The 12,946-nt window shown below is 53.4% G+C and overlaps 1 protein-coding gene across 1 annotated transcript in view; it reads left to right on the top strand.

Annotated features, from left to right (window-relative positions):
* DRC3 (dynein regulatory complex subunit 3) overlaps nt 1-11,998 on the top strand; it is a 52,950-nt gene extending 40,952 nt beyond the window's left edge. Inside the window, exons 9-13 of the mRNA XM_090292117.1 lie at nt 89-220; nt 2,128-2,220; nt 3,870-3,992; nt 11,230-11,361; nt 11,703-11,998. Coding sequence (XP_090148243.1) covers nt 89-220; nt 2,128-2,220; nt 3,870-3,992; nt 11,230-11,361; nt 11,703-11,816 — 594 coding nt within the window. The 3' untranslated portion in view covers nt 11,817-11,998. The remainder of the gene's footprint in view (nt 1-88; nt 221-2,127; nt 2,221-3,869; nt 3,993-11,229; nt 11,362-11,702) is intronic.
* The last annotated feature ends 948 nt before the right edge of the window (nt 11,999-12,946 follow it).

Below are 12,946 nucleotides of genomic sequence, written 5' to 3'. Positions count from 1 at the left end.
AAGTTCTTACCCACAAAACCAAATTGTCACCTGTCATTAACTAAACACAATCAGGTGTGAATTCCTAAAGCACAGGCTTTGCTTGCAGAGTTTAAGTGCCATGCGAGATGAGTCTGAACTGACCAACCTGGAGAAGAAGATAGCGGAGTGCAGCCAGGACATCAGCGAGCTGTTCAACGTGCTCATGACCCTGGAGATGCAGCTGGTAGAGCAGCTGGAGGTGAGGCTGGGCCCTGGGTGCACACTTGAATGACTGTGCACTGCCAGGCTCATTTGAAAAGAACTGGTGATGCAGCTGCAAAATGACACTCAAGCTGGAGGCTTCCCAGCTCTCCTCCACCAGAGGCGTCCAGCACGAACGACTCCGCATCAAGCAGGCACTTTCCTGCTGATCGGTCCAGTATTTGCGAGGGACGCTTGGGCAGCAGGAGGGGTGAGCTCATTCTTTTGGAATGCCCCCTCCCCATCCTGGAAGAGAATTTTTATTAGACCCAAAGAGCTGTCTGGGTGCTCAGGAAACAAGGTGGGTATCCGCTCTGGGGTGAAACAAAGGCCTCTGCCTCTCAGCAGTTGCTGGTGATGGAGGAGCCTGCAGGTCAGCACTAAGTCGTGGGAAGGGATAGGGCTGCTATCGACAGTTCCTTGGTGGCCAGAGTGACTGGTGTATTCACCAGGCCCCAAGGCCCAGGGTCTGAAATGCTGTGCTGGATCGAACCTCATCGGATGCTGCCCTGGCTGGACCAAGAGAGCCCTGATCAACTCCTCACGCGTCAAGTGCCACCTCAGACACGGGGTAGGTTTCCCAGCACGTCACTGGGCAGAGCTCCCGTTATGGAATGCTCCGGCACTTTGGAAAGCAGCACCAGCCTCGAGGAAGCTTAGGCAGCGGCTCCCAACCTCTTCAAGCAGGGTGATCCCCGGCTCAGCGTCCCAAAGTTCCCAGACCCATGCACAGCTGTGCTAGCGTTACTGTCACCCCCGTGCACAGCGCCCGACAGGCTGGAAGTGCAGTGGTGCCTTTCAGTGGCTCTGTGTTTATTCGTTACAGCCGTGTTCACACACATTTGGAATCAGATTGGCTCGGATTGCAGACCATTCCAAGGTTCATGCAGACTCCCTGCACCTCTGCCCCCCTGTAGCCCTGCAGTGTGGTGGATTGGCAGCATGGCCCATTCTGGGGCTCACACAACCTCAGACTTTACATGCATCAACTGCCATTGTTCCCTCAATCAACATCTCGTCCTGCTTGGCGCTGGCTGCTTTGCTAAGCATGGATGTGGCAATGGTCTGGGGTTCCCTCGGGCACGGACCGTCTGGGGTAACAGCCGGGATTACTGAGTTTCCTTTCTTCCAGGGACTTTGCAAAGCATTTTTTAAAAGATTTTGTTTATTTATTTTCAGAGAGAGGGGATGGGAGGGAGAAAGAGAGGGAGAGAAACATTGAATGGTTGCCTCTCGCGTGCCTGCAGTTGGGGACCTGGCCCACAATCCGGTTATGTGCCCTGACTGGAAATGGAACTGGCGACATTTGGTTCGCTGGCCGGCGCTCAATCCACTGAGCCACACCAGCCAGAGCAGCAAAGCATTTTGTGTGAAGTAACCTCTTTACGCTTCACCACAACTCCAGGAGACAGGCCCTACAAAGGAAGCCCATTTCATAGATGAGGAAGCTGAGGCCCAGGGAGGTTAAACGCATTCCCAGGACTACACACAGTGCTGGAGCTGGGACACCGACCTTGGCAGTCCGGCTCTTACTGACTCCCCCTCCCTGTTTCTCTGCAGGTGATAGAGGGGGCCACCAAGAGGCCCAGAGGAAGGGGAGTAGCTCTGGGTGGGGGACAGGACATGGGGATTAAGACCAGGACAAGTGCTATTGGCAGATGGAACAGACAAGGGCCTGGAGAAAGCATCACATTAGACACTCAGGGGCAGTGAGTGGACTGAATGGCCGGAGGGCGATGGAGCTGTGGGACAGAGGTCGGGAGGGGGACGTGGGATCAGTTCATTAGCATCTACCAGGTATCTTGAAGGTCTGTGATCAGAGGAGGTACCAGCTACGCTCTGAGGCTAGGCCGGTCAAGTTCATGTCTAAATACACATGTTAACTGTGTTCTTTACCATTTCTAGGAGACTATAAACATGTTTGAAAGGAACATCATCGACTTGGTGGGGCTCTTTATCGAAAACGTCCAAAGCCTATATCCTTTCCTTGGTGACCTTGTGTGGAGAGGCCTGCTGGGCCCCAGGGGTTATCCTGGCTGCCAGGGGAACTAGGGGAGAGGCGCTTGCTTTTTTTTTAAAGATCACTTTATAATGGTGATCCTTTTTTAAAGTTTTCACTTATTTACTTATTTATTCAGAGGGAAAAGGAGGTAGAAAGAGAGAGAAACATGTGTGAGAGAACAGTGATCAGTTGCCCCTCTCACGCCCCCAGCTGGGGACCTGGCCCACAACCCAGGCATGTGCCCTGACTGGGAATCAGACTGTCAGCCTTTCAGTCTGCAGGCCAGCACTGAATCCACTGAGCCACACCAGCCAGGGCAGGCGCCTGCATGTTTAACAAAAGGCAGGGAAGGGTAACGCTCCATCACAAACTAAACAGGAAGCCAATGAGTGGGGTTCCCTCCCAGGTCCTCCCATGGGGTCGAATGCCTGCTCCCAGAGCTCTACACATGCTGGCAGAGAGGGTAAAAGCTCAACACTTTGCTTTTTACCAGAAACACCTTACAGAAAGACCGATACCTCCACCGAGATGACATGAAATTCATCACAGGATCTTACTGAGTGGGCATCTCCACCTTTGAAATTAGAGGAATGTAGAACTTCTAGTTGTTCAGCAAGGAAGAAGCTCACCTTCAAAGGACAGAGGTTTGAACACCACATTGAGTGTTCAAAGAATGTTCCCTGGATCCAAGGGAGTGTCCCGACCCTCAGAATGAGGGCTTCGTCCCAGTAACCCTGCAGGGCTGCTGCTGCGGGTGGGCTTGGGTGGGGGGAGGAGGCATGGTTCGCAACAAGTCCTGAAGGGTTCGTACTCAAATGATGAACTCTCCAGGGGAGACCACACCCCAGATTCCCCACCTGCCCTGTGTTGCAGGTGTACATGTCTGGGGTTGGGACAGCTGGGACAACCTCCAAGTGGAAGACACGGATAAATTGTTCATAAGGAGCTGGGCAGGTTAATTTTCTGGGTCAGGAGCCAACATTTGGGGGATGACCAGCCCTTCTGCCACCTGACTCAGCCCTGTTGTGTGTGGGGCAGACTGCTGTGCTCCTCCCCTGACGTGGTCCCTGGTCTGCCCTCCTAGCCCCTGTCCCACAGGGAAGAGACATTAGAGAGGCAGTAAGTGAGCCAGGGCCACAGCCTCCCGGAGGGAGGGCCCACTGAGTGAGGGCCTGAAGGTGGGCCAGAGGGGCCAGAGAGAAATGGGAGAACCAGCAGGCAGAGGAAACAGCCTGTGCAAAGGTCCTGAGGGAGAGTCAGAGTCCTGGGCCCCAGGGGCCCTCGGGCCCTGACAGAGCGTGGGAGCTCCCGGAGAGCCGTGAGCACAGAAGGGTGTGGCCTGTCCACCCACCTCAGCACAGCCCTCTCCAGCTGCTGTGGGAGAAAGGGCCAGAGTGGGGATCAGGACTCAGTTACTGCCCAGTCAGGAGGCCGTGGGATGGAGCGACATTCAAGAGCCCAGGGCCAACGGCCAGTGATAAGCAGGTGTGTGGGTGGGGCGGGCGCAGTCACGGCAGCCCTGGGCTTGCTGTGCTCTGGCCACGGCTGTGAAGTCTGTTCTCATCCAGCGCAGTGGTCAGCCCGGAGGGCAGGGGCTTGCCCGGCCTGCTCCAGCCCTGGCCTTTGCTTAACTACCGCCTGCAAGATGGCTCAGTGTCGAGACCTGGAGAACCACCACCACGAGAAGCTCTTGGAGATCTCCATCAATACCCTGGAGAGGATAGTCAAGGGCGAGCTCGATGAGGACCTGCCTGATGAGGTCCGAGCGGTGAGTAAGGTGGACGCAGTAGGGGCATGGTCGGGGTGCTGCGGGCAGAGCCCAGCCCAGCTCTGTGGCTCCGGGAAGCCTGAAAACCTCTGGGGCCTCAGTTTCCTCATCTGCAAAAGGGAACGATACCCTCCTTTGCTGGGTGGTTGGCAGGTGAAATAGGCAAACAAAACACCTGGTGGGGGACTCAGTGGGGCTCATCAAGTTTCAACAACCTAAAAATAGGTTGGTTTCCGAAAGCTCATTTCTGTGCAGCTTCTGGCACTTTCTAGGAGAGGCAGTTTACAAGTGGAAGCTAAGGTCTGAAATTTCCCCAAAGGCCTTCTTAACCCGTGAGTCTCTAGGAGGAGAAGCACTGCCCAGCTGTTTCCAGCTCAGCACAAGCACCCAGGGACGGAGGGCCACAGACCAGCAGGCCTGCCTGGCCCCAGCCCCGGCTCTGGCCCTTGGGTCGCCCGCGTTGGGGGCCAGGAGCTGTGTGTGTTATGTCTCTGCAAGAGCCACGGGCAACAGTGGAAGCGCTCAGGCCCAGATGCTTTCTTGTCCGGAGCCCTTCATTGCCTCGGCATTCAGTGCAGTCGCAGCCTCTCCTCTCGGCCTCCCTGCTGTTGGCAAATCCAGCCACCACCGGCCTGTGCGTGGCCACTGGTCTCCTGCTGCTTGCTCCCCTGCGGGCCGCTGTCCATGCAGGAGCCAGAGAACCCCTGAAAACCTGAAAACCCAGCCACCATGACCGCTAACAGCTTCCCATGGCTCTCAGAGGAAGCTCTTCATCCTGACCCTGCACCAGGCCTGCTGCCCTGCCTCCATCTCCCCTCACCCCCAGCCTCGGAGCTGCTCCCAGATCCCAGGGCTCACTCCTCTCGGATGACGTTCTGCCTGGCAGACGTGCTCTTCCCTTGGGTTTTCATGTGTCTGGCTTGTCCTTGTCATTCAGCTCTCAGCTCAAATGTCAGCTGCTTGGAGAGGCCTTCCCTCACCAACTTCCTGAAAAACCACAGTCTATCTCAGGCCTCATCTGTCATCATTGGAGCCCTTATCACAGTTTCAGGCGACCTGGTGTATGTTGCTTTCTTTCTGTGAATAGTCACACTACATGGAGGAGAGGCCCCCTGACCACCCCCCCCCTCAGGCTGGCAGTGGCGCACGGCCCAGCCGAGGCACCAGGGCCCCACTCTCAGGGGCGGGCTAGGGCGGACAGACACCGAGACCGGTAGCCCCCACTCCCACAGCCTCTGTCCGGGCTGAAACAGGCACCCAGCATATTAGCATGGAGGCAGGGCCACTGTGTCACCTGCCAGACACAGGGAGAGGCCATATTCCCCCAGCCCTGAAGTGAGGCTGCCCCTGAGGGCCCCTAGGGGGACCCCCCAGATGGACCATCAAGAGGTGGATAGAGTTTCCTCAGGCATGACTGCTGGTCCTGTGGCATCCAGCAGACACAGGACTGAAACACGTTCCCTCCCTAATGGCTGGGACACAGAAAAAGACGGCCCGGAGGTCCACAGCAGACAAGCAGGTGGGCTGGTCCCTCAGTGGCCGCCCTCTCTCCCGTCAGGACAGCTCTGCCTGGCGCCATCTCTCACCTGCTTCTGTGGTTCCAGGAACACTGAGCACCTGCTGACCAGGGAAAGGGGCGGTGACCACAGTGCACGGGCAGCGCGAGCTCTGCTCCCGAGGGCTCTCGTGCAGCCTCAGGACTGTCAGCGTCCCCAGTCTGCAGCTGGGGAACCTGGGGACGAGTGGGCCTCAGTGCAGTTTGGTAAACGGCCCATGATGGCACTTCTCGTGAGGACCAGAGTCTGGACTCCGACTCGCCTGAGAGGCGTGGGACCCAGGCTGTGGGTGCAGGGCAGACACTGTACCCCCGCCACGACTGCCAGGGGGTGTCCTAGGCTCACCTGTAGCCCTGGCAGTATGGTAACAGGGTTCTGCCTCTGAAAGCAGGGTTGGTGTCAAGCGCCACCCTTTTACAGCCCATCGGTGAGCAGCCAGCAGGACCCACTGGCCTCTGGCCTTTCAGGGGCGTGGCCAGGACGCTACACGGTTGTGTATGTCTCCTTAGAGTTAAGCAACAAAGTGCGGCACCTTGTTCTCGGGGAGAAAAGCAGGCCCTGACTGTACAACGTAATAACAACACACGCAACTGACAGCTCCTGAGGGCCTCCGTGGTCCAGTAGGCTGAGAAGCACGGGACACAGGTCTGTTCTTATAATCGCCACAGCAACACAGTAGTATCGGGACCGTTATGACTCCCTCATATGTATGAGGAAACTGAGGCACAGAGGTGAGAATAACCTGCTTATGACACAGCATATGAGCAGTAGAGTTGTGATCTGAACACAGGCAGTTTGACTCAGAGCCTTTGACAGAATGTCTACTGAGCCTGTAGGAAGATGGGAACATTCAGAAGAGGGAACAGGGCCTTTGGCTGAAAAAAGTCTGGCTTCTGGTACGTAATTATCAACGAGCATATCGTGATAAACAGTCACACCGATGAGGATCTCTTTAAAACTCTCACTCAGCTGAGTGATTGTGTCCTGCCATGGCTAGGGCCAAATCTGTATTTCAGAGTCCTTCAGCACTTCGGAAGGAAAAGCAGCACCCACGCACTCAGGGAGAGAGCCTGGCACCAGCAGGGAGGGGGCCCGGGGGTGCAGGTTGCACAGCTGCCAGGGAGAGGTCAGTCAGTGTGCCCTGCCGCAGAGCAGCCCGGTGCTGCAGGGAGCCGCTGTCACCTCTAGGGGGCAGCAGGAGGCCAGGCAGGCGCCCTGTGTGCTCGGAACATCCTACGGGTATCCGGCTGCTCACAGGCCAATGCTGGGCCGGGGACTCTGGGCTTGTGAGGCCCCAGAGAGTCTGCTAATCGACAGTGGGTGTGACACAGGTCAGCAGTCCCAGGACAAGAGCCTGGCTGGGACCTGAAAGCTCCGCCTTGGAAGGGGGGCTGGCAGCACAGGTCACTGAGCCTCTGGCCAAGCAGGGACTGGGTCAGGCAGGATCTCCGGGCCTTCCTCGAAGGTGGAGGGGCTGCAATGTCAGCAGGTGCCCATGATGGGTGTGGCAGAGAGACCTGATCCCACATGGGCATGGGGCAACAAATCCTCAAGCCACCAGCACCTCGGTGGGCCTGGGGAGGACACCAGCTATGTCTGTCTCAAAAGCACCTTCCCCACAAGTCACTTTAAAAGAAATGTATCTTGGGCCACAAGGCCCCCAGAACAGGGTGGGATGGCTCGGGGGCCAGGAGTGGCTGCCACTCCTCAAGGATTCTGCACACTCCTGCCTCTACCTCAGGGCTTTTGACATGCAGGAATAGGAGGGGCACCTAGAATATTCTGCCCATAAGAACTATTTTAAAGGCACACTGACGTAGCCACCATTCTATACCACCTGGAGTCCAGAAACAACTTGAAACTTCTATTTTATGGTCATTTCTTTAAACCAGATTCCTTTCACCTGTATTTTACAAATGTCACAGCTTTTCATAACCAAGTCTTTCTTTAAAGTATATTTTATTGATTATGCTATTACAATTGTCCCAATTTTTCCCTGTCCCCCTCCTCTGTCTGGTACCCCACTTCCCTCCAGTAATCCCCTTCCCCTTAGTTTATGTCGATGGGTTGTGCATATACGTTCTTTGGCTTCTCCATTTACTCTTCTTAATCGCCCCCTGTCTATTTTGTATCTACCAGTTATGCTTCTTAATCCCTGTAACTTTTCCCTCGTTTTTCCTCTTCCCCCTCCCCGCTGATAACCCTCCAAATGATCTCCATATCTATGGTTCTGTTCCTGTGCTACTTGTTTGCTTAGTTTGTTTTTGTTTTTTTGATTCATTTGTTGATAGTTATGAGCTTGTTGTCATTTTACTGTTCATAGTTTTGATCTTCCTTTTCTTAAAGTCCCTTTAACATTTCTCTATAATAAGGGCTTGATGATGTTGAATTCCTTTAGTTTTACCTTGTCTGGGATGCACTTCATCTGTCCTTCCATTCTAAATGACAGCTTTGTTGGATGGAGTAATCTTGCTTGTAGGTCCTTGCTTTTTATTACTTTGACACCTCTTGCCAGTCCCTTCTTGTCTGCAGTTTCCTTTGAGAAATCAGCAGATGGTCTTATGGGAACCCCTTTGTAGGTAACTCTCTTCTTTTCTCTTGCTGCTTTTAAGATTCTTTATCTTTAACCTTTGACACTTTAATTATAATGTATCTTGGTGTGGTCCTCTCTGGGTTAGCTTGTCTGGGACTCTCTGTGCTTCCTGGACTTGTATGTCTATTTCCTTTGCCAAATTAGGGAAGTTTTCCTTCATTACTTTTTCAACTAAGTTTTCAATTTCTTGCTCTTCTTCTCCTCCTTCTGGCTCCCCTATAATTCAGATGTTGGCACATTTAAAGTTGCCCCAGAGGTTCCTAAGCATCTCTTCATTTTTTTCAATTCTTGTTTCTTCATTCTATACTGGCTGACTGTTTATTTCTTCCTTATGTTCCAAATTGTTGAGTTGAACCCTGGTTTCCTTCCTTTCACTATTGATTTCATGTGGATTTTTCACTTAGTATAGCCTTTGTTTCTTCCCTTATATGTTTGCCATACTCAATCATTTCTGTGAGCATCGTTATCACCAGTGTTTTGAACTCTTCATATGTTAGGTTGGCTATCTCCTCATTGCTCAGTTCTCTCTCTAGAGCCTTGATCTGCTTCCTCTATTGGGCCATACTTCTCTGTCTCCCAACTTGACAGCCTTCTGTGTTTACCTCTGTGTCTTAGGTACAGCTGTCACACCTGTTACATTGTTAGGTGCAGAGTCTTATGTATTTGACAAGTTTCACCATCTTGTGGTGCTGTTTGTGGAGGAGGGGTCTGATAGGGAACAATGCCACTTGCTCAGCACTTGCCCCTTTCCCAGTCACTTCACTGGCTTCCCATATTCGACTGGCGCCCCTCTAGCTGTTGTCATGGTGATGGTTCCTAGAGTGGGTGGGTTTGTGGACCCTCTAGGACCGTGGGGGCCTCTAAAAAAATGGGCTCTCCTGAGAGACTGGCAGTTTCTTCTGCCACCCCAACCCCCACCAGTTTTCACAGCTAGAAGCTATGAGCCTTTATTTTCCCTGGCGCTGAAACCATGAGTGAGCGGTCTGCTCTGGGACTGGGATCACTCCCCAGTTGTCTCTCCTGGCTTCTATAATCTGTGACCACTCATTCCACCAGCAGTCCACAGCCACTGCCTTGCTACCGCCACCACGACCATGGCCACACTGCATCCTCTCCACCCTGGCTCCCCATCTCTATCCCAGTTCCCTGGCTCTGCCTCTCCTACCCATCTGGATGAGTATTACCTCTATATCTTTGTTTGTTGGACTTCTATGTGCTGTAGTTCAATTTTCTGGAAGTTCTGGTTGTTTTTTGTTTTGAGGTAGTTGTGATCCTTATGGTTGTGCAAGGAGGTGAACCGTTGTCTACCTATGCCTCCATCTTGGCTGGAAGTCCCGCATAACCAAGTCTTACCTGTCCATCCCAAGAAAACTTCACTTCCCACAGCTTCCAAAGCTGTCTTCAATGCATTCAAACTTTGTTAGGGACACTTTCTCTGCTTGGCTTAGGAGATCAACTGTAACCCACTTTTAAAAACAAAGAATGAGGACCTTTGTGTGATGGGCTGATGTTGCAGATGTGGCTATTTTTGCAGTAGCTGGCACAGCCATGCCATGGCATGCAACCTGAGGCTCATGGGCAGGCAGGTTGTATGAGTTTTTGAACCCTTCCTAGAGCCTGGCCTGGAGGAAGAACTTAATGACTTCTTGTCCTTTCTCCCATGTGACAGTGCTACTTGGTCCCCCCAATACCCCTTCCCCACATCAGCTAGCTTGGCTTTTCCACATGGGATTCTGTGCAAAACCAGCATCCTGTAAGATCGTAACAGGTATTACTCTGAAAAGAAGTCTGTGGCCAAATGTGTTGGAAAGTGAGAGAGAAAAAGTTACAAGAGCTTCTTTCCTGCAGGACTCCGCGGAGCTGTCACTACAGAGATGCTGTGTGCGTGTGAAATCTAGGAGGGACCTAGGCTGGGCAGACCTTCCCAAGCACCTTTGACCATAGAATACTTCTTTTTTACAGAACTAGTAATATCTCAAGATTCCAGAGGATGTATTTGGGAGACTGCTCTCTAAAAGAACAAAGTGAGTGCGTGTCCACTCGCAGCCCGCCCCCCGAGCAGCGCCGCAGTGGGCCTGTGCTGTCAGGCGTTCCCAGCACCTCCCTCCCTGCGCAGGCCTGCGGACCCAGGGCTTCGCCAGCCTTTCGCGGCTCTGGGGAAGGATGGCTCTGCTTGATTTTCAGCAGTGCCAGGCACACGGCAGCCAGTTTGGACACCTAGAAGGAGCCAGGTCTAGCAGAGGGAGGTTGTTTTCAACAACTTTTTACAAGGCAGAAAACAAGGTCAGGAATGCAAGGAGGCAGGAGACCCCAAGTGCCATATAAGGTTTGCTCTGGTTAATGTGAGCGGCAATGGAGAAACAATGTGGGGGAGCACCCATGTGTTTTTTATTTGGTTATTTTTATCCCCACCCAAGGACATGCTTATTGATTTTAGAGAGGAAGGGAGGGAGAGAGAGGGAGAGAAACATCGATGTGACAGAGAAACATCGATCAGTTGCCTCTTATACATGCCCCAACTGGGGACCAAACCTGCAACCTAGGTATGTGCGTCACCTGGAAATTGAACCTGTAACCTTTTGGTTTGTGGGGCAACCCCCAACCGAGCCACACTGGCCAGGGGAAGGCACGCCCATCTGTGTGCAGGGCCCTTGTCCTCAGAGCAGCCGCAAGACCCTCAGCCAGTCTCACCCTCCCCACCCAGCCTATAAGCGTCTAGACGAGTCATGCTTGAGGGTGACTGAGAGAGAACCACTGTGAGAGCCCATGTCCTGAGCAAGGTCACCCCTGGAGCGGCCATCCACCTTCTCCCTGCAGAAAACATGCTCCCAATGAGGATTGCAGTCAGTGCCCTGGTTGACCCTTCCCCCGGGACGCTCGCCACTGCTCGGGCTGGGAGGGCTGTCGCCAGGTGAGCTGTGAGGGAAGTGCGCACCTGCAGAGGTGGCTCTCACTGGGTGCTGGGCAGCCGCTGCTCAGTGCTGCCTCCCCCGCCGGGGACTCGCAGGTGTGCCTTCTTCTGCCGCTCGCTGACTTGTGCTCAGCAAGTCACAAGACACACTTGCTCATGTGATCTTTCGCTCCCCAGCTTTTTGTGGACAAAGACACAGTTGTCAATGCTGTTGGGTCGTCGCATGACATCCACCTCCTGAAGATCGACAATCGAGAAGATGAGTTGGTGACCAGGGTCAACTCCTGGTGTACACAGCTAGTGGACAAGGTGAGTAACTGTCACTGGCCCAGCAGCCTGCACCTCTAGCTACCAGCCAGGGAGGAACTGGAAATCTTCCTTAGGGAGCACATACTTTTGCAATAAGAAATGAAGAAAGAAGTAAACTTAAGGATTGTAGAATTCTATATTGAAGACTTCATGTTGCCGACTTTAAAACCCATTGCTTCATCATTTTTCTAACTTTTACCTCAAATCTATAGACAGATAGGGCAGAACACAGGGAGCTGTGAAGTAAATGAGAACCACTTTCCTTTCCCCAAACTGGACTCACTGAAAGAAATGAACCAATGACGTGACTCAGGGACACTGGCTTTGGTTTCACCCCTCAGATTCACAAGGATGAGACTGCGCGGAACCGCAGGCGCGTGAAGGAGATCAACCAGTACATCAACCACGTGCAGAACGAGCTGGACAACCTTGAGTGCAGCGACATCCTAGACTAGGGTGTGTCAGTGCAGGGGCTTCCGCTGAAAAGGCAGCGCTGGACCCTGACCGGGTGTGCCCACGTCACTGACCACCTCAGAAGAGTTACTGGAGATTCCTCAACCCACAGCTCCCCCAATGTCATTTCTGCACCACGCCTGGAAAACTTCCAAATGTAAAGAAAAATAAAGACATTATGTCATTTTTTCTCATCTTTAATGAAGTAATCAGAAATTCACATTCACATATGAGCAGGAGAAAAAGGCCAAGACAAGCAGGTAGCGAGCGAGCCTACTGACAGCATCCCCTGGGGGCTGCCAGTGGGCCAGGCTCTGCTGCACCTCAGGTCAGCGGCGGCTTCCTCTGCCCTGCCCTAGGCAGGCTGCTGAGCCCTGCTTTTGTCTGGGTGCTCTCCTCTGGGAGGCTGCAGCTCCCCGTGTGTCTGAGCGTGGCCCTGAGACCCAAAGGCCTTCCAGAGGCTCAACGCACAGGTCGGGCGTCCCGTGTCCCCCCACAGCCTGAGTCTCTGGGCAGTGGGGCTGTGACAGCACCTTCTCAGCACAGTTGAGGGGCCAGGGAACATGCAAGGCAAGTGTGGGGAAGACCTGGGCTGTGGCCAGCGCCCCAGGAGTGGAAGTGATGCCATTTTGTCACTCAGTGTGCAAGGACAGGCGGCTCAGAAAGCCTTTGCCACCTGAAACCAGACTCTCCAGTTTCCTTCTGCACGGGCCCTGGCACCGCGACACAGCACCGGCCCGAGTCTGGAGGACACGTGGGGCGCCCCGAGCAGGACACATGCACCTGTCAGGTTGCCGTGTCCCCACTTGCCAGGGCTTTGAACCCAGAAATAATGTATATTTTCTATTTTCAAGAGTAAATTTTTTTTTCTAAAATGGTAGGAACAGGTGAAAACAACCAGCTTAGACCCAAAAGGACTTACTTTCAAAAGACTGTTTGATTAGCCCTGACCAGGGGGCTCGGTCGGAGCATCGTCCTGCACACCAAAAGGCTGCAGATTCGATCCCCAGTCAGGGTGTGTACAGGAGGAAATCGATCAGTGTTCCCCTCTCACGTTGATCTCTCCCTCTCTCTCTCAAATCAATACACATTTCCTCAGCTAAAGACTGAAAAAAGATTGCGTGATTAAAAA

This window comes from Furipterus horrens, unplaced genomic scaffold, assembly GCF_987537825.1.
Source record: "Furipterus horrens unplaced genomic scaffold, mFurHor1.1.pri manual_scaffold_11, whole genome shotgun sequence".
Taxonomy (NCBI): domain Eukaryota; kingdom Metazoa; phylum Chordata; class Mammalia; order Chiroptera; family Furipteridae; genus Furipterus; species Furipterus horrens.
The sequence above is the reverse complement of the archived record's forward strand: the minus strand, read 5'-3'. Positions and strand labels throughout refer to the sequence as shown.